This window comes from Osmerus eperlanus, chromosome 1 (genome assembly GCF_963692335.1).
Source record: "Osmerus eperlanus chromosome 1, fOsmEpe2.1, whole genome shotgun sequence".
NCBI lineage: Eukaryota > Metazoa > Chordata > Actinopteri > Osmeriformes > Osmeridae > Osmerus > Osmerus eperlanus.
Genome location: NC_085018.1, coordinates 21,374,255 through 21,397,315, shown reverse-complemented (window position 1 = coordinate 21,397,315; position 23,061 = coordinate 21,374,255). Strand labels below are relative to the sequence as shown.

The window sequence follows — 23,061 nt, the reverse complement described above, 5'->3', positions numbered from 1 at the left end:
GAGAGAGAGAGAGAGAGAGAGAGAGAGAGAGAGAGAGAGAGAGAGGAGGGGGGGGGCTGGAACTAGAGAAGAGATGCTGTAAAATTAGCTACGCTGTCAGCCCAGTTTTCACTTCACTGTATTGGGATTGTCATCACTCGAGTAGACTCGGAGATCACTGAGTTTTCGGTCCAGCTCGCTCTGCTCTGCCTCACTTGGCTAATTACATGACAAATTGCTCAAGAACCTCCAGCGGGCTGGCTAGAAATGACATTTGCAAAGCGAGTGATCATTAGATCAACAAAGAAAGATCAACTAAAAACGCGTGCTTCACATTAGAAGACACAATCAATGTTTTGATAAATCTACCGAGGCTAAATCTGTTTTCACCAGAATGTTTACACCGGCCTGTGGCGTCAACATCAGTTCAGAAAAGTCGTGACATTTACGCTTCACATTACGTAACTGTCAGTTACATTTCTATTTGGCCATGTGCGCTGGGCTATCTCATTAATGTTTGGACGGATTTACCTTGTGCAACTGGAGACTTTTCAGCTGGTACCTACATTTAATAAGAAACGTGGAGTTGATTAAATAATGTCAAAAGCTGTGTGTCCTTAAGTCTATCGCAGGCGCGATGCTCTCTCTCATCAGCGTGTGGAGTGATCTTGACTGGCAGCACGATTGATAAGTCATCATCAAAGACCTATAGACTAAATGTTTGAGACTAATGTAAGGTGTTTGGGCAGTCCTCGCCCATCCACGTGCATGTAATGATTACGTAATGTGTTGGATATACAATAAATCCCTCATTCTTAAAGAAAGAGCCAACACTTGCGGCAAACTACACGAGGCCGATGTGGCAGATCAACTGAGCATAGGTTAATAAACAATGCTGTGGACGTGAAATCAAAATCCAACGTAAACGTGGATTTACGCACAGCAGTATGACCGAAACAAAGTGTTTCACAAATCGACAAGCATGCCTGATCATGAATAAATAATGGAGAAAAAGTGCAAATATATAAACATAACTGCATATAGTGAGACTACGAACTATAGAAGCATAAAATGTGTGTCTAGCTTAAATGGAAAATGTACAAAATAATGTTATCCAATTGTAAATAATGAAGCAATCGCTCATTTTCGTAAAGCCAATCCCTGCCTGTCTCTATGCTGCTTTTCATTTTACAACACGGCGATGCGAGCTCGGGTTTTTCCGTATGGAGTGGCAATTAGAGACGAGAGTCCCCGTTACGCGCGTGAAGCAGACATCAATCGGTTGGGGATCATTTGGGTGTTTGTTTATCTAAAACGAATCAAGACAACATAAAAACTTCTCACGAAATGGAAACCGCTAATCAGGTATTTTTAATGTGAATGAACTATTGTCTGTTACACGTCCCAAGGCTTAAGTGGACTAATTCAAGTCTGCATGTTTACAGTGGAAATTAAAACATGTTTTCATAACTCCTATGTTTTTGTATGTCTGCTTTTGTTTTGTTTTTAGCTTGTTTCGGTCGGGACATTCCAAGTGCTTAAATTACCTATTGGTTTCATTCGCGTTTTGGAATGGGTAAGTAGTTGGGTCACATTTCCAAGTATTTTTTGTTTTTGCTTGAATAACTTCATATTCGTATTTATGTTCGTATTTATGGAGTAGGTAATATGTTTGTTCCCGTTGACTGTATTTTGCCGTTCTCTGCATTCCGTAGTTACAGGCTATTTACATTTTTGCGTTCAACCTTGGTGCGCTTTCATATTTGTGCCTTTGATGCCACATACCCAAGGGGTCAGGGTGCTTTAGAATTAGACTGCAGTTTTCATTCATTCGGTTAACTAGCTCCTCGATTAAACCATATTTAACCATTGCTTTTAATATAGATATTCCACTTTCTCCAGAAAGCGACCGTCCCAAGCACATGATCAATCAGTGCGTGAACAAACCGCTTTACCGTGACCAAATGGCTCAAGTTTACGTAATGAACTAATTTATGATAGAACTGTGGGCATGATTTATTTTTTTGTTTTAAACCTACAATTAGTATTTATTTAGCTTAATGTGCATATATGCGCATTAGTAGACACTGTAATATGATTTAGCTGTCCCCTGATTTTTTGGATTTCGACACCGATAAAGGGCATGGGTTTTGAACGATAGAACCAGTACTCGATGGACTAAATCAGATGTTGGCAAACCTTTTTTATTTTGATCGATTCTGAATATGTGACCGTGTTTACTTCCATCCCCCAGGTCAGCTGTAGGTGTCTTGAAGTGGGTTACATTGTTTGGTTAGATGTGAGCAGCAGGCTACAAAATACCGCGTGCAAAGCATATGGGAGTTAAAAATATGTTTGTAATGTGGTCAAGTGGGCTTAACATGTAACGGAATATTGGGACCTAAGCAATACTAGCCATAAAGTCTATTGCGTTTAAACAAACTTCTTGTTTTGACGCGGATCTGCAAGGTAGGACAGCCACCCTGGTGTGAGGAAGATTTTATTTGATATTTGTAGGTCAGCCTAAAAAAGCAGGCAGATGATCCAAAGCACCATTTGTTTGATAACAACATGCTCTATCACATCACAGTGTGTTTGAGTGTGTGCATGTGTGTGTGTGTGTGTGTGTGTCAGGTATTTGCATGGAACATTAACCATGTCATATATTTCACAAAAAGACACACTTTCTCACACACACAATTTGGTGGTAACAGTGGGTCAGAGGCAGTGATACAGAACAATGTCACGGTGAGGCTTCTCCCTGTCAGAGGACTGAGACACAGGTGATGGAGAACACTGTGGTCTGCTCAGAAGCTCACAGTTACAGAGTGTTCACATACACATGTATTCTTGTAGAATGGGAAGTTGTGTAAAACATGTCTGACTGCTCTGCAATATAAAATAATTTCCCCTCACTGAAAACAACCCTTTTCGTACTCGGAGATGAGTGGCGGGTAGGTACACAGAAATTCTCAGGGTGTCACAGTCTGTGATTATCTGACATTGAAGAAATCATTTTGGAACATACAATATGTGGTCCAATTGTCTCATTGTTAGTAAAAGTGATATGATCTATAATTCCTTCAGAATTCACATAAAACCATGTAAATACAGGGGTACAGTATATTTTAAGATGGACCATGAGCAGAGCAATGGGTTTAAAAGTTACTTATTAAGTCTCTCAGTAAGACCTACATAGATGAAGAGATGTCTGGAGCTTCCTTGTTTGGCTGTCAGTCACTCGCTGGCCCCCCTCTCTGTTCTACCCAGGGCCATTTCCATGAATGAACACTGTCTGTCAGACATTTGTCTTTCTGCTGCCCCAGAATCAGATTAGTTGCCATGAAGATGATCCCACAGAAGGTACATCTCGCTGAGATACAGACATAAATTAAATCGACATGCCGGTGGGTCATAAGTAATCTATGTTAAACATGTTGGCTGTCATCCTTGGCTGTGTAGAGTAATCCTGCTCTGACACCTTGTGAAACCCACAGATGACTGCTGCTGTCAGTTTAGCTTGTTTACAAATGCTTTGACGTTGAAGGATATGTGTAGATCTGTATTGCCATTTACTTATTTTTATTTGGAGAAAAAGGAGACAGATAGATAGAAAAAGAGTGTGTGTGTGTTGGTGTGTGTGTGTGTTGGTGTGTGTGTGTGTTGGTGTGTGTGTGTGTCAGTGTGTGTGTGTGTGTTGGTGTGTGTGTGTGTTGGTGTGTGTGTGTGTCAGTGTGTGTGTGTGTGTCAGTGTGTGTGTGTGTTGGTGTGTGTGTGTGTCATGGGCCTCTTTGGCACAGTGTCAGTGTCTGAGAATTCTCCAAACAGCTGTACGCTTCTGTCCTCACGGTACCCATGCAGAAGCTGTGCATGAATATACCAATTGAGAGTATATGTGTGTGTGTGCTTGTACTGTATATGTGTGCGAGTGTGTGTGTTATTGACTGACGTGTGTATGTGTGTGTGATGTATTGTCCTACAATTCCTTCATTTTGATTCAGTTTTCCTTTGTGCCAATTATGAGTTATGTGTATGTGTCCCTGTGGGATCAGCATGAACACAGAGCCCTACTTGAGAACACCTAATGCTTTTGAGAATGACAAAAGCCAATTATTTCACCCAACTGTGGCATGTCAAACGCGCTTCTGTACAGAACAAGAGCTTCAAGGTCAAAATGTCAAGAATCCATCATCTCACTGCAGGAGAGTCCTCGGCCCTTCTCCCATGTCCGGGGTGAGAAGAGTGGGGGAGAGGGGCCAAACAGCCTCATAGCTATGAGGTCATGCAGCAGAAAGCAAATGGCCTTCCAGTTAATTACACAGCTGTTTAAAGCAGGAGGATTGGTTAAAAGAGATTAGACGTCCCTCGGGAACGCATCTACTGTAGACGGCTTTCTTTCGCTTCATCGGCCCTGTCTGAGGTGTTGATCACGCAGAGGCACACATGCAAATGTTGAATTTAATTGAATCTCCAACCAGAGGCACCCCCCTCCCCCGGACTGCTGTCACCCAACTCACTCTGTGCAACCTGAGGCAAGAGTGCAAGTGTAAACTGGCAATTGTGACATATGCACAAATGTAATTAGGCTACTATTCTTTCAAACACATACACATACTCAATGCTTACTTACTACATACTTTCCCTTCTCAACCCCAAACGCACACTTTCATGCACATAAACACACACACACACAAATTCATAGTGGTTACGATGGGTGGCAGAGGCCAACTTAAATGTTCGTATAAACACACATGCAGAATCACACACACACACACACACATACACAAACTCAGTCGGATCATATATTCCTGTTGGGTGGCCAAGGCTGAATAACCACTCTGACAGCCACCTCAGGGCAAAGGACGGACTCCAGCTAGGTCACCTGACCAAGTAGCCATGGAAACCCCACAGAAGAGCACGAAGAAACACTGTTACAAAAATAAATGGAGATTTTCTGTCTGATGCTGGTCAGTCAAGCTTAGATAGAGAGAGAGAAAGAGAGGGGGAGAGAGTCCAGGCATTGCTGGGCTTGAAGCATTCCCCACGCAGAGAGATCAGCTACTACTAAATGAGCTCCTGATTGTGCAGTGTTGTTGCCACGAAGCCTTGATCAGGCTGTGTTCACATGAGCGTGTTGTGCCCAGTTATGTCACTTCGACACTTTTCGTGCAAAATTTGGTTTTAAAGCCTTTTCAGATTAAGAGACTACTCAATACAATTGTAGTCACAGACAGACCTTAATTTAATTTAAAAAAATGTGTATTCACCCACCAGGCAATGGTAACTAATATAGAGTATTCTGACACTTTTATGGAAAATTTGCTCTAATCTAATCTTTTTGTTTGCTGCTTTTGTAGACTTCTGCAGCTGGCGTAAGCCTCAGTCATGTTACAGTGATGGAGGGACAGTGAGGAAGTGAGAAGGGTGGGGAGGGGGCCTGTGGATTGGGACTACTGCTTCTGCATGAGTGGAGAGAGATATATTTTGACCCTATACACACATACAAACGCGCGCACACACAGGCCTGCACAAACACACACACACACACAGAATGAAAACACTGCTGTATGGATCATGCACAGCGTTGTGTACTGGTCGTTCTGAAGAGGGACCATTTGTGTCACGTACTCACACACACTCAGCAGGAGTGTGTGGCTGAAGAGGGCGTCGAGAGCAGGCGAGCGGGAAGTGGGATGAATCTCCCTGTTCAGCGCTGAATCCAACCTCATGGCTTATAGTCTGAGTCGCATTACTAGCACTCAGTGGTTCCAGGGCCCTTATTTGACGCTCGGTATTATCATGGTGGATCAAACCATTTAATGAGCTGCAGGGAGGTTCGTACATTTACATTTAGTCATTTAGCAGACGCTCTTATCCAGAGCGACTTACAGTAAGTACAGGGACATTCCCCCGAGGCAAGTAGGGTGAAGTGCCTTGCCCAAGGACACAACGTCATTTTTGCACGGCCGGGAATCGATCTGGCAACCTTCTGATTACTAGCCCGATTCCCTAACCGCTCAGCCACCTGACTTCTTGATGCTCTGCCTCTTGATAAAGACTGTCCTAGATTTCTCACAGGCAGTGGTGGTGGTGGTATTTGGGGGAGGGAAAGGCGGAGGGGGGAGTCTATTCCCTCAAGGCGCAGTCTCTTCACACTGAGATGTGATGTCTTGAATAGAGCAGGTGGCCCAGTCCTTGCTGCCTGGGCGAACGGTAAGTGTGTCGTTGATCAGTGCTTTGATTGCAGGACGTTTTGAGCTTGTCGGTGGGGCTCCGAGGATGAATGCGGCGTCTGAAGTCGTCAGCTTCGCTCTCTCCTCCCCTTCTCCGCTCTCGCTCTGTCCTGACTCCTCGTTCGTTCTGAGACTCCTCCATGCCTTTCATCCTTCCCTCATTCTTTCTTAACTTCCATTTTCCATCTATGCTTTCTATCTTTTCTTATATACCATTTGATATCTTCTGATTTCTTTCTTTGCAATTCTCATGTTTCTTATAGTGTTGATGGCCAGGCCCACTAGCATATGATTGGCTGGATAATTGAACTATTTTAGCTTGAAGCATGATGGATTTATTCAACCCCTTGTTTCTCATCTTCCAATGAGATCAATCAGCCCTAGTTGTATCACCACGGTTCTGGATATTACTTTCTCCACGCCATCTTTGTCATCTTCTTTCCTGACCTCCAGCACATTTATCCCTGCTCCCATCACACCCTAGCTTCCATGCCAGCAGCCACCTCTACCAGACCAGCCTTCCTCCCAGTATCATGACCAGGCTCCATAGCAGCCTACAGTATATCCATGCCTCCAACCCAGCCTGTGTCCCTTCTCCTCTCCCCCCCTCCGCCCCCAGGAGCCCAGCTGGGAGAGGCTGATAAACACTCAGGGGCGTGGGGCTTAGCTCACATTCCCCTCCACAATGCCACGCTCGCCTGTTCAAAGACCTCCGCCAGAAACCAGAGGGCTAAACCTCCGCAAATCATAGGGAGAGGAGGCAGCTGCAGGAGAGAGAGGAGGACAGGGAGAGGGTGGCAAAACAGTGGGGGGGGGAGAGGAGAGAAAAACAGAGGGTGAGAGAGGAGGAGAGGGGGATGGAGAGAGGGAGAGGGGGGGTGGAGAGAGGGAGGATGGAGAGAGATTTCTAATAATGAAGGGTTAGGATGCTTTCTCTCTCTCTCTCTCTCTCTCTCTCTCTCTCTCTCTCTCTCTCTCTCTCTCTCTCTCTCTCTCTCTCTCTCTCTCTCTCTCTCTCTCTGTATGTCTCTGTATATGCATGTTAAAGTAGGTGTGGAATTATGTGATTTTGGATGCATGTGACTTAGCACGGGAATTCATTTGCATATCAGTCTGTTTACTAAATGCCTCTGTGCATGTCTGTGTTTGCTTCTGAGAAATACCACTCAAAGTGACTGCTGTCATTTCAATTGCAAATGCAATATCGCAATAGTTGAAAGCTCTTAAAAGCAGATATGTTTTATATTTGTGCTTGGCAAACTGTAAACATACAGTATAGCCTACTGTAGCACTTAATTTAATAGAGTTTATATGTTTTATCCTTGTTTTGATTGTGACTCAGGCTTGCAAAGCCTTCTCATGTTTACCTCAGCTTAGCTTAGCAGCCAAGCAGCCTAGCAACCTAGCATTCTAGCTGCCTAGCATTCTAGATGCCTAGCATTCTACATGTCTGTGTTCGACACAGCCTGTCCTCCTCCGTTGTTACACCACCCCAGGGAGCAGCCAGAACATTCCACATCAGCTAGCAGACATATGGAGCCCAGGACCAGGAGAGCCGGAGCTGACAGAGAGACAGAAGGAGAGCAGAAGAGGAGTAGTAGTGCTAGACTCGTACAGGGCTGATGGTGAAGGCCTGATTGTGGGTTTTTACAGTTACTTATCCTCTTGCACGCTACATATTCTCCCATAGTCCAACGTTTGTGAAAACGTCGGACTAGAGTCTTGAAGAATGCTATGTCTTGTTTAAGTTGTTGCTAACATCATATGAATTAATTGTACACTGATGCCATGCGAGTGGGATTCTTCAGTTACATGCTCATGATTCCGAAAAATTGTCATACAGACACATGCATGCAAACACACACACAACCCACGTGCACGAACAAAACTCACACACACACAACCTTCAAGAAGCAGGGGGTGGATTGCTGTGAGAAACTTGTTCATTATTGGGGGAGATGAGATAAGGCAGTCTCAGCCAGGAACCAGGAACCAATTAGAGCTCCATTACCACTCTCCACCCACTGGCTCTGATACACGACTGCTATCTAGATAGAACCAGCCTGTCAGTCTACCCACTATACACTGCTGCTACCCAGCCAGAACCAGCCTGTCAATCTACCCACTATACACTGCTGCTACCCAGCCAGAACCAGCCTGTCAATCTACCCACTATACACTGCTGCTACCCAGCCAGAACCAGCCTGTCAATCTACCCACTATACACTGCTGCTACCCAGCCAGAACCAGCCTGTCAATCTACCCACTATACACTGCTGCTACCCAGCCAGAACCAGCCTGTCAATCTACCCACTATACACTGCTGCTACCCAGCCAGAACCAGCCTGTCAATCTACCCACTATACACTGCTGCTACCCAGCCAGAACCAGCCTCTCAGTCTACTAGTCTATTGCTACACTAGTCGTTCAGAGAGGCTGCTGTGTGTGTCAGTGAGGAAGTATCTTCTCACTCTTGGTTCTTTCATTCTCTTATATGACCACAAGGTGGCAGAGACCAACTGTGTTAGTCGAACCCCTATCTTGTTTGTCAATTAACAGTAAATGAGTAACATTAAATAATACACTAGAAGTATTTTACAGGATAATAAGTGTAGCATTATTCTGATGATTTTACTCTCCACCAAAACATTTCCCTCAGTTTGCTTCAGGATTGTATATTTAGCAGCCACTGCACTTCAAATTCATGTCAGTTTAGCACTACACTTCAAGTAGATGGAAGAAAAAAATAATGTTTAAAATATATTTCTGGTCTCAGGGATTGTTACAATGATTTAAATAAGAAATTCTGGCCAGTTAGGGCAAGCACTACATGATGGGTTGTACCCTCATTTATGGACTGAAATTCTGAATGATTTGGAAATGATCAATGTTTCACCTCATTGCGTAGACGAGCCCCTGCAGTGGGTGTCGTTTAATGGGGTGAAACCTGTTTAATGGGGTGAGAAGAGCTGTATGATTTTCTATTATCATTATAAAACGGTCAATGTGAGGACACGAACCAACAGCAGCGATGTGACCGATTTTTATGGATGTTGAGAAAAACGATCTTTGGGATAGAAATAATCTTCCTTTGTCCTGTATCTTCCATCCTGTTGAAACTGATATGAGGCCCTGTTTCAGAGGGCCTGTGGTGGTCTGTGGGAAAATACCTCCATTTAGAACTGCTCGCTCAGAAACAAGGGAAACAAGGTATCTCATTCCTAATGTTAGGGAATAGTACGCCAGAATGTGACGGGCACATTTAGTTGCAAGATAAGACCTGTGTGATGGTGCTAACATGGAGGGATCAATATCTAATTGTTCCGATAAGGTTCATTTATTCCACCTCATATGAGGAACACATTGGGAAAGGTTATTTCTCTCAGACATGCAGTGCTCACTCTTACGTACTGTAGGCCTACATGTTCCCTGAAGATGATTATGGTGTACATGTACATAACAGAAGCAGTGTACATGTGTGTGACTGCATGTTCACACTTCTGCTCACACACACGTTCCCTGGCTGAGGTCAGCCTGAATAATCTGTTAATGGTCGACCATATTGAATTAGCCTCTTCAGGAGTAGAGAGTTATTGAAATCAAAGCATATTTTCCCCTTCTGTTGGCAAGCCAGCCGCCCAGCTGCGTGTAATGTTGGACCGAAGCTGCATGCTAACTAGGTGTCAGCTCTGATTATGGTTATCAGCGTTTTGAGCAGCCTGTAGGCTAAGAGCTTTATATGGAAAATGGACTTGGAGGGAATGAATATGGAGGGTAGTGTGGAAGAAATTGCGATTTCCGGTGTGCTTACATTATTCACTAATCAATATAACTAGTCATTGGATACTAGTTAGTATGTTCTCATGTAAGCTTGCTATTAATAAGAGTAGATTGTGTCTATGTGTCAGGGTTAATAGATGTTCGTGATCAGGAGAAAGTACTGGGTAAACGTCCTTTGTCATGACTACAAGGAGAGCGCTAACTATGATCTCTCTAGTCTGAGTGGTCATGTGTTGGGAGCTGTGAATCTCTTCCTCTGAGACTGTTGTAAGGTCATTACTGCCTGACTGTCACTATCTATGTTTACATTCCTGTGCCCTATAAAAGATGGTCCTCCGGCTTTCAGAGCTGAGAGAGACATGATTGAGACCTAAGCCTGGTGTTGTGTTTTCATTTATTGTCAGAGGTCTGGTTTTCTCTCCCAATCTGCAGATTGATAAATACGTATTAAAATCCAGAACTCAACTGAACTTAGTCACTCCGTTTATGAAGAGACGGACAAAACATTTTCTTCATCAGTAGAAGATGGTGTGTGCTGAGAGACAGAGAGAAGGACTACAATTGGGAAGGGAGCTCTACAGCACTTTTGCTCTCATTGTGGATAAGCCAGTGGCAAGGGCTTGATAAATTAAATAAATTGAGCAAACATTCTTAAAGTGTAAAGTGTCAATATCCTGTTTTTTTTTCTTCTCTTCCATCAACTGAGACTATGAACTCAGAACAGCAACATGGCCGACGAGCAGCAAGGGACATGTATCCAGATCTTGAGACAGTGACCGTGCTAAACACTCCCCTGGAGCTGAAGAGGTTAAGGAGGGCAATCTAGAAGTTCTGGCTTACACTCAAAAGTTTCAGCGCAACTCCTACACCACTCCTTGATCTAGCACATTAATGATGTCTCCTTAGAATACGGCTCCGTACCGAGTGGGTTTGTAGTAGATAGATGTCAGAGTCTTTCAATCCAGAGCATCAAGTACGTGCAGCAGAGCAACCCTCCCAGTCTCTATGTCTGAACAACTGACACGTCGTTATTGGGGGAGCCAGGAAGCTGCTGCCTGCAGTCGGATGGAGTGAGCAACAGATGCCCTTGATGTAGGTTAGCTGTGTTAAACCACCAAACGAAGATCTGATATCCTGTTTGAGAGGAATGGCAAGGTATAGGGGGAACTGATCTTCGATTAGGGTAGGTACATGGGGGAGCTATGCTTTCAATGTTTCCCACCACATGGGACATCTCTCCTGCAGATACTACTAGCAGTATTGTCCATTATCCTGTGCGTTGTATGGGTCCTGGTGTCACACTGGTAGATCCGCCTGGCCCCACTGCTCCTTTAAAGGAGTGAGTTATTTTTCCAAAACGGAAGCTAGCTAGTTTTAGTTAGCTTCCGTTACCTAGCAACCTAGCATAATACTCGTAGCAATGCTACTACCTGCTAGTGTTACTTGTTAGCCTCCTAATTGTAAATTTTGAAGCCATACTATAGCGTTTGTCATATAGTTTTTGTCTATCGGAAAATAGTCGGTTGGAATGTTCAGAATCACATATGTGTGACGCTACTCCTTAACGGGTTAGTGATGGTTCCCTGCAGACAGGCTCTCCTCCCGCTCACTATGTGATAGTGTTTTTTCAGTGGGTTGGAGGCCTGTCTAAACCTTCCGGGGGTCAGGTCTCCACCCTGATTAAGGAGGACGATGACAGCTGAGTTTGGAGTCTATCTAACTCATCCTTGAGGGAGGACACGGCTCTGTGCTGGAGACCACAGGGGCATCGTTCAAAAGTCTCATTAAAGCTGACAAAGGTTTTCCTGTCAACATCTTGAGATGCACTAACAGTGTGTTTGAGAGTGTGAATGTATTACTTCTCTGGGGAAAGACCAACATGGCTCATTCAAGCCACGATTCTTTCACCTTTATGTGTTTGTTGTTTATATAAATTATATGTTTCAATGGGATTTAAACTCAGTGTTTTCACTTTGGAATGCTCATTGATCATTGCTGTTGCAGAAACTTTGTTTGTATTCTCTTTTTGGAAGTAGGGAGCTCTGCGATATTTAACTGCAGCAATGCTTGTCTCTATCCACTGACTTCTGCAGATACTCTCAGGTAGTATCAGTAATACACCATTAACTCCAGCCTCAGAGGCAACACAAGTTGCAACTAGAACTTTCTCTGTTCTTTTTTATGCAAACCCAACATTGTACACTGTACACAGGGCCGTCTTCTGAGGGGGTCAGATGGCTGAGCGGTTAGGGAGTCGGGCTATGAAACAGAAGGTTGTTGGTTCGATTCCCGGCCGTGCGAAATGATTGTGTCCTTGGGCAAGGCACGTCACCCTACTTGCCTCGGGGAGGATGTCCCTGTACTTACTATAAGTCGCTCTGGATAAGAGTGTCTGCTAAATGACTAAATGTAATGTCTTCTGAAGTCCTCTACAATGGGACAACAATAGGACTGATGTTTCTGTCTAAGAAACTTGTCCTTTCTGTTTAAACAACTGATTGCTTATTTGACAACTCTTTGACAACTGGAACATTCAAACAGTGTCAGAGCATGAATACTAGTTTACTAGTGTGGTTGGGACCTTGGGAGCACTTAATCAACGTTGCTGCCTATGGCTTATGGTGTGTGTCTCTGGCCCTAGACACTGACTAGATTTAAAGGCCTGTGTGGGTGTAAGAAAAAATTACAACTTATCGAATAGCAGCTCGGAGGAATTGGGTTTCCATGTTGGCCTTGTGGATTTGTTAAATCCAACATTTCAGAGCCTGATGACAATATCCTTCCAAAGCTGTCTTACAATGCCATTACTCATCTAATTTCATTCATAGAATTGATATTGTGTTAGCTTCAGAGTAGCAGACCAACCAACTTTCGTAGACCAGTGTTTTTTTGGGGATGTTGTCTGGTTTAGTTCACATTGACAGGTAAGTTCCTTAAAATACCAGTTTGTGGTGTTTTTCAGGGATTGTGATTCAGTAGGCTGGTAAATAATGTAATGTTGTGTGCTCTGTCATAACCTGGTACAGTCTGGTATATGGCTGTACATTCAACTAGATTTGTAGATAGTTAAGGGCATTATATGTGTCAGAAGAGCAGTTTTTGTTTGTGTGAATGTGCAGATATGTGTGTGTATTCTCACGTCTGTTTCATTATGATTTTACTGTTTTTTCTAGTGGTAACTGGAGAATGTGTGTACCAAAGAACATGATCCTTGAATTTGTCCATTGTCGTAGCATCCTTTCAGAATCACATCTCCCTCTCTGTGGTCTTTGTTTTACGGTGGGAAGGAGGGTGGGGGAAAAGGAGACTGGGAGGTAGAGAGCGAGAGAGCGAGAGAGAGGTAGACTCACAAACACACACACAAACTGATGTTCAGGCTTTGGAGAGCATCTTCTTCCCTCGGCTTCATTATCAGGATGGGAGAGAGATCTACCAGAAACAGTGTTATCTAACAAAACTGGATTATTTTTTCTCTTTTTTAAATGTGTATGGTTATATTTGCTCCGGTAAGTTCACTTTTTTTTCAATGAACATACTGCAGTGTATTGAATGTGATCAAGATTTGAAAGCATTGCTGAAATAATCCCACCGACAGTTTTTCAGTGAAGCTGAAAAGTACTATTTTGAGTGCTCTTTGCCTAATCATCGATAGTCAGTGTAGTGAATTGCGGTTGTTGAAGTTGGTCAGGTATGATGCATTGGAAAGCGATCACTAATATGCTCAAGAAGAAACACTCTTGAGTGAAGTTGTCTTTTCTTCTTCCATTCTCTCTCCCTCTTTTTCTCTTCCTCTCTTTCCTGTCATCCCCCTTTTTATGTATCTGTGAATATCTTGGCTAAAATGACTTCTCATCCTTGAACACAATTTGTGATGACAGTAAGTAGGTGCAGTAACAAAATATTGCGCAACCAAATCCCTCTGTTAATGATGACCATTCATATCCTACTGGCAGTGGATGTAGGGATGTGTTGGAGTATGTGGGCATGAGCGGTGCCCATCACTATGATTCTAAGTGTGTCTGGCAATGTAGCTGGTCTAGCTGCATGATAATTATTTCTAGATCTCTATAGATAGATTCTAGTCAACACAGTCTGTGAGGACAGAACAAAGGCCTGCAGACACTTGTGTGCTCACGTGCTTGGGCGCGTGCATGTGTGAGTGCATGCCTGTGTGCCTGTGTATGTGTAGGAAGGTAGTTTTCATTTCTCAGACATGTCTAGGGTCTTTACGGACACCTGTAGGAGAGTGTGAGGCTGTATTGTAAGTATTCCTGGAGCAACAGAATAATAATGTCCAGGAATGATTCAGAGTCAGCATGATGATGAGGTCACCTGACACCAGAGGAACATGTCTGTCTGAGTCATTGGGACACCGGCCTCCCTATCTAGCCACCGGCTCAACTGACTGGTGCTTTGGGTGGATGACTGCAACAATCTCTCTGGGATTCTGGTTCAATAAAAGCAGCAATTCCAGTTCTGTGTTTTATACGGTAGAGTGAGTCAATGCACCTCCATATAATGCCTGCTGGCTTCATACCTCCCCCACATGGCGTTCAGATGTGTTTTCAAAAAGTGGCACAGTTTTATTTTGTGATTACATCACTACCAGCAGTAGTGCCTATGGTGAATTGATGTGTGTGCTCACATTATCGTTTAATACATGAGCATTGATGTCCGAGTCACAGGCAAAAAAAGTAATTCTCTTTCAGAAAAAAAATCTAATTCTCAAAGGTGTTAAGACCTTACTCCTCTGCTCTCGGTCTCCACATAACCATACGTTCGATATGTCCTCTACAGGCGAGCAGTGAATGCCCTAACCTTTCAGCATGAGGCTATTGAGTATCCCACCGAGGCCAAAACTGGAGTTTCTTTTTTCTCCATTCCTTAAATGTAGGCGAGGCTGTGGGTGTCAACTCAGACTATTCTTGCAGTCAGATGGATAGACAGACAAACCGACAGGCAGGCAGGCAGCCAGGCAGGCATGCAGGCAGGTAGACTGACAAGCAGGGAAACGGGCTGGGAAACAGGCAGAAAGGCTGTTACACCATTCTGTGTGCCACACAACAGTTTGTGAAAATTCCTTCCCTGTGTGGACAGTTTTATTAGAGACTGATCCTACTTCAGGCAGGATTACAGCAAGTAGCTTGGTGTTTATGTTTTCGCTTACTTAACAGTCACTGCGGAAATTTAATGGATAGGAAATAACTGGGAAAATTAATCCATTGTGTGTGGGCTAATCTCTGTTTGTTGTGCCCTAAGCAATCACAATAACGCCTCCTCCAACTGCCCAAATAATCAGATGGTTCATGCGGTGTTGACTGTAATTAGCTTTTTACTATGCCTTGTCTTGTCTATGGTTAGAACATAATTGAGTCTCCCTAGGCCTGTTTGGTGTTCAACAACTTTAATCCACATTCACACTTTTGAGGTCAGAGTAACAGTCTGTTGAGTTGAGTCTGTTGAGCTGGACAAAGGTAGATATTTACATACTCAAATTAAGTAAATCTTTGAAGATGTATCTTTTCAAGACATGCTTAGAGGTTTGCGTTGCTGTGTGTGTGTGTACGTGGGTGTGTATGTGTGTTTGTGTGTGTGTGTGTAGGTGTGTGTGTAGGTGTTTCTGCTTATACAGTATGTAAATGTGTTTGTGTGTGTTCCCATCCACCATAGATACCACATCAGATGCTGCAAGACTAACTCTGAGCAGTACATAAACTACACACACACAATGATTTGACTGAGAAAATCTTTCAGTTCATGTCAGGGACAGAAACTCAGGTGCCTCATTCTGTCACATGCAGTTTACTGACACCTGACTGACATCAGACATTTTGCCATGTTTCCTTATTTTGTGTCCTTCCACAGCTTTTTGCTATCTTTGCGTTTGCAACATGTGGTGGTTACACTGGGCAGCTGCGGGTTAGTGTGGACTGCATGGAGAGGACCAACAGCAACCTCAGCATCGCCATTGACTTTGGCTATCCTTTCAGGTCTGACAAGCAAAGAACCCTTCTTGATCCCAGTGTCTGTATAATATTTTGTATTACGTAGTACCGAATTCAGCTGTGTATCTGCATGTGGATAGAAAAGGCTAGGTTAGCTAAAAAACTCATTAGATTTCTTGTACTTGCTTTTCGTTTGCTAAATGAACACATTAATTGCTATTGAAAGGTATTGGCAAAAGTTGTATGTGTGTGTGTGGGATTCGGAGAGGTAGAGAGAAATACAAATTTATTATAAATAAATGTAATTGAACATACTATGAGTTATAACTACCTTGGTTTAACCATAACAGCATCAGGGAGTTTCAACATGGCAGTGAATGAACTAAAAGAAAAAGCTTGAAGAGCCCTAAATGCAATTAGGAGAACATTTTATAATTTGCAAATTCCAATTAAAATCTGGCTCAAAATATTTAAAGTGTGATCCAGCCTATTGCACTGTATGGTAGTGAAGTATGGGGTCCACTCAGTCATCATAGCTATACCCGCTGGGACAAACACCCAACAGAATATCTACATGCAGAATTCTGCAGATATATCTTACATGTTCACAGAAAAGCACCAACAAATGCATGTAGAGCAGAATTAGGCAGATACCCAATGATAATTAATATCCAAAAGAGAGCACTACATTTCTTTAATCACCTTAAATCCAGTCCTCTAGACACCTTCCATTCCAAAGCCCTCCAAACCCAAGAGCTGAACCCAGATAAGAGTCCCCTATGTCAGTTGGTGCTGAGACTCACTGCCCCCACTCAGAAACACCCTGACCAGTCTCACACCAACACTGCTTTCCAAACACCAGAGTAAACCAAATTCTAACACAATGTAAAGAAACCTACCTGGAACATTGGAAAGAAGAAACTAAAAGCCAAAGTCGATTACAATATCATCTAGCCTTAAAAAGATATTATAAAATGGCAGAATATCTCTCTACTGTCAGATAGAAAGCAGAGACAGATCCTAACCAAGTACAGGCTCAGTGACCACCAATTGTCAATTGAAACAGGACAACACAAAAAATCATGGCAACCAAAAGAAAACAGAATATGTGGTCACTGTTCGACAGGTGAGGTTGAGACAGAGATGCACTTCCTCCTACAATGTGAAACATTCAGTGATATAAGAAATGGTTACTGTAACAAATTCCACTCTGTAATCTCAGATTTCAAAGGTCTTAGTGACCTCTCAAAGGTAAAAATCCTCCCAGAAGAAGGAGACAGGGCACACCTTGCTGCCCATTATGTATCAATATCCCACAACCTGAGAGACAGGGAGTGACCTAGACACACAAAGCACACACACAAAGCACACACACAACATATACTGTGTGAGACTGACTGATGTGTATGTGTGTATATATGTATAGATATATATATTAATCAATCTTAAGGTTATGTTAAAGTTATCCTGCTTTAATCTTTCAACTGAATTTGCCATGTTTGGTTGTTATTGGATTATTTGGTAACATTAATAGTATACCGACGTCCATAGTAATGGTATGAGTACTGTTTCTGTGGTTCCACCGTTGCTTTGGAAATATGAACATTTGTTTCTTAATGCTAATAAAGCCAATTGAATTGAACTGAATTGAATTGAATTGCGAGAGAAAGAGAGAGAGAGAATGAGAGAGAGAGAGATAATGAGAGAGAGAGAGAGAGAGAGAGAGAGCGAGAGAGAGAGAGAGAGAGATAATGAGAGAGAGAGAGAGAGAGAGAGAGAGAGAGAGAGAGAGAGAGAGAGAGAGAGAGAGAGAGAGAGAGAGAGAGAGAGAGAGAGAGAGAGAGAGAGAGAGAGAGAGAGAGAGAGAGAGAGAGAGAGAGAGAAATGAACCTGATCAGGTTCTCTCAGAGAGAGAGAATGTCTGCATCAGTGCAGAACCTGACACTCGTCCCCTCTGGCAGGTTACACCAGGTATGGTTCGAGGCGCCCCTGTGTGAGGGGATGAGACGGGAGCGCCTCTTCCTCATCGGAGACTTCTCCTCCTCCGCAGAGTTCTTTGTCACCATTGCGGTCTTCTCCTTCCTGTACTCCCTCATGGCCACCGTCGTCTACATCTTCTTCCAGAACAAGTACCGTGAGAACAACAGAGGACCCCTCATTGTCAGTATTTCACCTTTGACCTTAAGATAAACATTCTCTGGTGTCAATCATCTGCCAGTGGAAGCAGTACAGACTCTAGAACAGACTATTTGCTATTACTTACTCTCTGCTACATAGAAGCTGTTGTATCATTTACATGCAAAATGTGTCACTTTGGATGAAAGTGTCTGCAAAATTCTATGTAAAATGTAATGTGTGTAATTAAGTAAATGTCAGCCCACTTTGCTCCAATCAGCACTCACCCAGTCTGCCTGTGTTCTGTCCAACCCATCCAGGACTTTGTGGTGACGGTGGTGTTCTCCTTCATGTGGCTGGTGAGCTCGTCAGCCTGGGCCAAGGCGCTGTCGGACGTGAAGGTGGCCACAGACCCCGATGAGGTGCAGGACCTCATGTCCGCCTGTAAGGTCATGACCAACAAGTGTGGCTCGGTGCAAGGCCCTCGCTGGTCAGGCCTCAACACCTCAGTGGTAAGCTCAGCCACACACACAACAGCAAACATGTACACACACACACACATCTGCTCTAATAAAGAAAGAGCAAGACAAAAGGTCATTTTCGCAATGATGCAATTTGGCCCCAAAAATTGTTTAGACAGGTTCAGATGTAGAGCGCTTATTGGATCAGGGTTTCCCGCAGCACTTTGCAGTTAAGGCGGCCGCCTAAGCAACACACGCCTGCCGCCTTAACTACGTTGTAAAAAAATGAATAAAAAAAAAACGCTCATAAAAAAAATTATGAGCGACATCCGCCGTGTTACTTTGTCCTGTTTTCTCCCTTTTAATCCCCCCCCCCGGTCCGCAGGCAAACCTCACCCTAAACCTCACCCTAAACCTCACCCTAAACCTCACCCTAAACCTCACCCTAACCCTCACCCTAAACCTCACCCTAAACCTCACCCTAAACCTCACCCTAAACCTCACCCTTAACCTCACCCTAACCCTCACCCTAACCCTCACCCTAAACCTCACCCTAAACCTCACCCTAAACCTCACCCTAACCCTCACCCTAAACCTCACCCTAAACCTCACCCTAAACCTCACCCTAAACCTCACCCTAAACCTCACCCTAACTCCTTAACTAACACATCTGCAGGAAACCCTGTGGATTATCTCATTTTCACCTGAAATTTTGTTCATCTTTAATTGTTGTCAATATCCTCTTACCCAGGTCTTTGGCTTCCTAAACTTCGTGCTTTGGGCAGGAAACATCTGGTTTGTCTTTAAGGAGACCGGCTGGCACAAGGGGGGCGCAGTGAGGTACCCTGGCGGAGCATCAGAGAAACAGACGGGGACCTGTAACCAGCAGTCCTATAACCAGGGCAGCTTCGACCAATCAGGAGGAAGCTACAGTGGTCAGGGGGATTTGGAGCAGGCATCAGAATACAGCCAGGTGGGCGGTCCCACCTCCTACTCCAATCAAATGTAGCCGTGCATTTTGATTGGCACCACTCCTTTCTGTAAGGGCAAGTTCAATAAAGAGATAATAGAGGTGTTAACGTGAAAAGAAGTGGAAACGGGACAAGGGGTTAATCAGTTTGAACTTCTGATATATTATATTATTGGTGTAATGTTTGTGCAAAAAGATTATCTTTGTGTGTCCAAACATGCAGTTCATAGGTAGCGATATTCTGGTGACAAAGGAAGTGATTTGTTAAATGATGCAGTCGTCAACTGGTGCAGTCGTGATGAGTATTGTACAAAAGAATAGACATACGGTAGTCCTCAGTTCTGTTTTATTCATATTCTGTTTTACTTAATGTTGTATTGCTTGCCTGCTATGTTTCTGTTTGTTTCTGTGCTTGGTGCTAAGCTACCATCTGTTCATAAAGTTTCAGACTGGTCTCACTGTTGGGGAAGGACAAAATGTGGTCTGCATTTGTATTCTTATAAAGTGTTGACTAAGTGCATGAAGTTGTGCTGTGTGTACCTATGGCTGTGTGTGCACCTCCTAATGAAACTAAATTGACAGAATTTGATCTCTTAATTGAAAGTTTGTTATTCCACTCTGTCCTTGTGTATTTTCTTTTAAAAATAACTTTTTTTTAACAAACAACCCAGTTTGATACCAGAGCATTCCCATTTAGTATTAATTCAAGAAACATTTAATTGCACATGGGAAGACAAATCCTTGTCCTTTTGTTGGTTGGTGGTTTATGTTGAATGAATGTTTAATAAATATAAAGGGTCTGTCCTCGGTTCACATATGGCTGCTAAAGTTTCAAATCAGAAAATCGTTTTTCTGTTCCGTGCTCAGGCTACTGTGAGATGAATTTCATACACAACCTGACAGTGCATTGAAGTACAAGAGCCCAGGCACAGGAGCCAAGGGAAGCTAGATTCTTTTCCTGGGTGAGCTAGATCATGTGTGCTCTGTACCCATCACTGAACATGCTTCATATTGGGTTTTCTCTGTTCCCAACTCTGTATATTAAATCATTCAGGTTTGTACAACTTTTGAAAGTATATGTAAGTAAAAATGTAATGGATCAATGTCTGTTAACATTGATGCTCATGAATTGTGCAACCCTGTGTCTTGAACTCCAAAGCATGTGGCTTGCATTACCCAGGTAAATAAATAAATAGAGTCACTGTCACTATTGTGTCACTGTTACATTATAATGGCAATTTTATTGTATTGCATATCCATGATTACTGAGTGTGGAAGATATTTGAATAAAGTTGAAAAAGGTGTTGCAAATCACCACAAATACCAGTGGTGTGTGGCTGTTTACACCTGAGACACTACATCATGGTACCCAAGTCATCCTTTAAAGCTCTACCCTGACCCATGACCCATGACCCAATGTCCTAGGCACAGCTTATCACTCCCTCAGCCCCCCTCCCCCCACCCACCCAACCAGCACACAGCAGCATGGTTGCCATGGTAACATGGGAGCCATTCCCTGGTCTGTAAGCATCTGTCAGGTAGATGTTCGGATGCTATGTGCCCCATACACTGAGCAGGCGGCTTAGCTGCCCTTCGTTTCCCTTTAACGGTGTGTTAAGTACGACCATAGATGTGTCTCAAATGAGAATGTTCAAAATGTACCACCAATGGTAATATTTACACTGTGTAGGACTTACTAAGAGAACAGGCCCATTGCCCTAGCATGCCGTCTGCCACATTATATTTATGAATGGGTCGTGAAAACGGATGATCCAGAGGAATACCAGCAAGCAAACAATAAACAAACCATCACAAACCCACACCAGGACATGGTAAACAATCTGAATAAGAAAGCAGTCAGTGTCTAACCACTAGGAGCCAATGTTCTATCAATCTGCAACAATGCCTTGCTGTTGTGCTGACCCAGTTCTTCCCACCAGGCTGAGGAATGAAAGCGATCTGACTGTTGTAATCTATTTAATTTGAGAATGTGATGCTGATTATCAAAACTACTCACTTGAATTTCAGAGTTATTCAATTAAATCAATCCCAGTCGTGATAGGCGTCCATGTCCAAGGACTTTCATAGCTTCAATGTTGTGTGTGTGTGTACCTGTTGCCAAGTAACATAAATCCAGGTGGATAATAATGGGTGGATCACCATCAACGGAAAACAATAACAGCAAAACAATGGCAACTACAACTTACAACAACTCACGAAAAAGGTACAGAACATTGACTGAATGATAATAACATAAAGACAATGTGAAAACTGTACAATCCCCTGTCCTGTATGTATTTGTGTGACTGTGATCAGTTATGTTTAGTGTACTGGATACACTGGTAACACTGGTATTCTAAATGCCTTCTGCTCCTAACTTGTTCAAACAGGGTTGCAACAGAAAAACAGCTATCCTCCATTGAAGGTACAAACGCAGAGGCAAATGCGACGATAATTTGCAATGACATAAATGAAATAGAGGGAGTCACATTTGTAATCAACATTTAAAGTAAAAAACCTTGCATGGTTTTGAGAGATACTCTGTTGACTGGGAACCCTAATCACATACAAAACAAACTCTACAAACTCTTCTATTTTGATTCTCCTTCCTGCAAACCATAGTCACAGCCACTCTCTCACACACACACACACACACACACACCTGCAATTCCCCCCAAAATTGCTCTCTGATTCGCACTTTTTTGCTCTCTGATTCTCTCTCCTAATATTTCTCTCTGTATCTCTCCATAGCTCTGGTTGGTTCTGGTGACTTGGAAAGGGCTGTGGCCACCTTGGTTCTGGTTTTCTACACCTCAGAGCAGGATGGCAGACTCAGCAGAGCTGGGGTCCGGGACCTGTTACTGACACTTCCAGGCCTTCACCAGGGTAAAGAGGCTTTAACCTGGGAGAACATGCAGATATTCCAGCACAGGCCTTTACTCATGCAGTGGCTGTGCTGTGGCTACCCTGATGCTGGTCAGGAGCAAACTTACTTGGATCATATTGGTCTTTCTTTCAAATGTAAACCCTTTCTGGTGAGCAAGAGGGTCCCCTTGTGTTGGTAGGTGTGTACTGCATATTTCTCAGGTTTGTCTTTTGTGGGCTGTTAGTGTGTCAGCTCCACTGGTAAAGAGAAATGAACTCTGTTAGCATCTTCTCTCTGTCACAGGAGAGGGATGCTTTCTGCTAGGCCATCACACTGCCCCGCCAAAACACACACATTATTTGATATGTTTTTTATCAAAGTATTTTGGAGGCATTTATAAAGGTTTGGAATACTGAATCTCAATGTGTGTTTAATATGTGTGGCCTAATAGCTTAGCTGAATCTTAAATACCTCTAAACCTTTCTTGCAGGGTCAAGAGATGAAACCAAGATACAAGGAGATCTTTGGGGAGTTGGAGGCAGATGGAGAGAAGAACATCGCTCTGGAAGACTTCCTGCTCTTCATCATCAGTCTCACTGTCACATCCGATCTGCTTCCAAACATCCATAGAGCTGCACTGTAGAACCACCCAAACGTCTGATCCGATTCTATATTCAGATAACCTAAATTTGGAGATTCCATTTTTAAATTA

The 23,061-nt window shown here is 43.3% G+C and overlaps 1 protein-coding gene across 2 annotated transcripts; it reads left to right on the top strand.

Moving 5' to 3' along the window:
* The first annotated feature begins 1,218 nt into the window (after positions 1 to 1,218).
* synpra (synaptoporin a) lies at positions 1,219 to 20,674 on the top strand. 2 transcript variants are annotated; one of them, XM_062469960.1, is made up of 6 exons: positions 1,219 to 1,344; positions 1,490 to 1,555; positions 15,858 to 15,982; positions 17,899 to 18,097; positions 18,373 to 18,564; positions 19,265 to 20,674. In XM_062469960.1, exons 1-6 carry the CDS (start codon positions 1,327 to 1,329, stop codon positions 19,520 to 19,522), a joined length of 858 nt encoding a protein of 285 aa, XP_062325944.1. In that variant the 5' UTR covers positions 1,219 to 1,326; the 3' UTR covers positions 19,523 to 20,674. The 2 variants fall into 2 exon arrangements, with proteins under 2 accessions (XP_062325944.1, XP_062325953.1); XM_062469969.1 differs by lacking the exons at positions 1,219 to 1,344; positions 1,490 to 1,555 and adding an exon at positions 13,283 to 13,498.
* Positions 20,675 to 23,061: the final 2,387 nt, after the last annotated feature.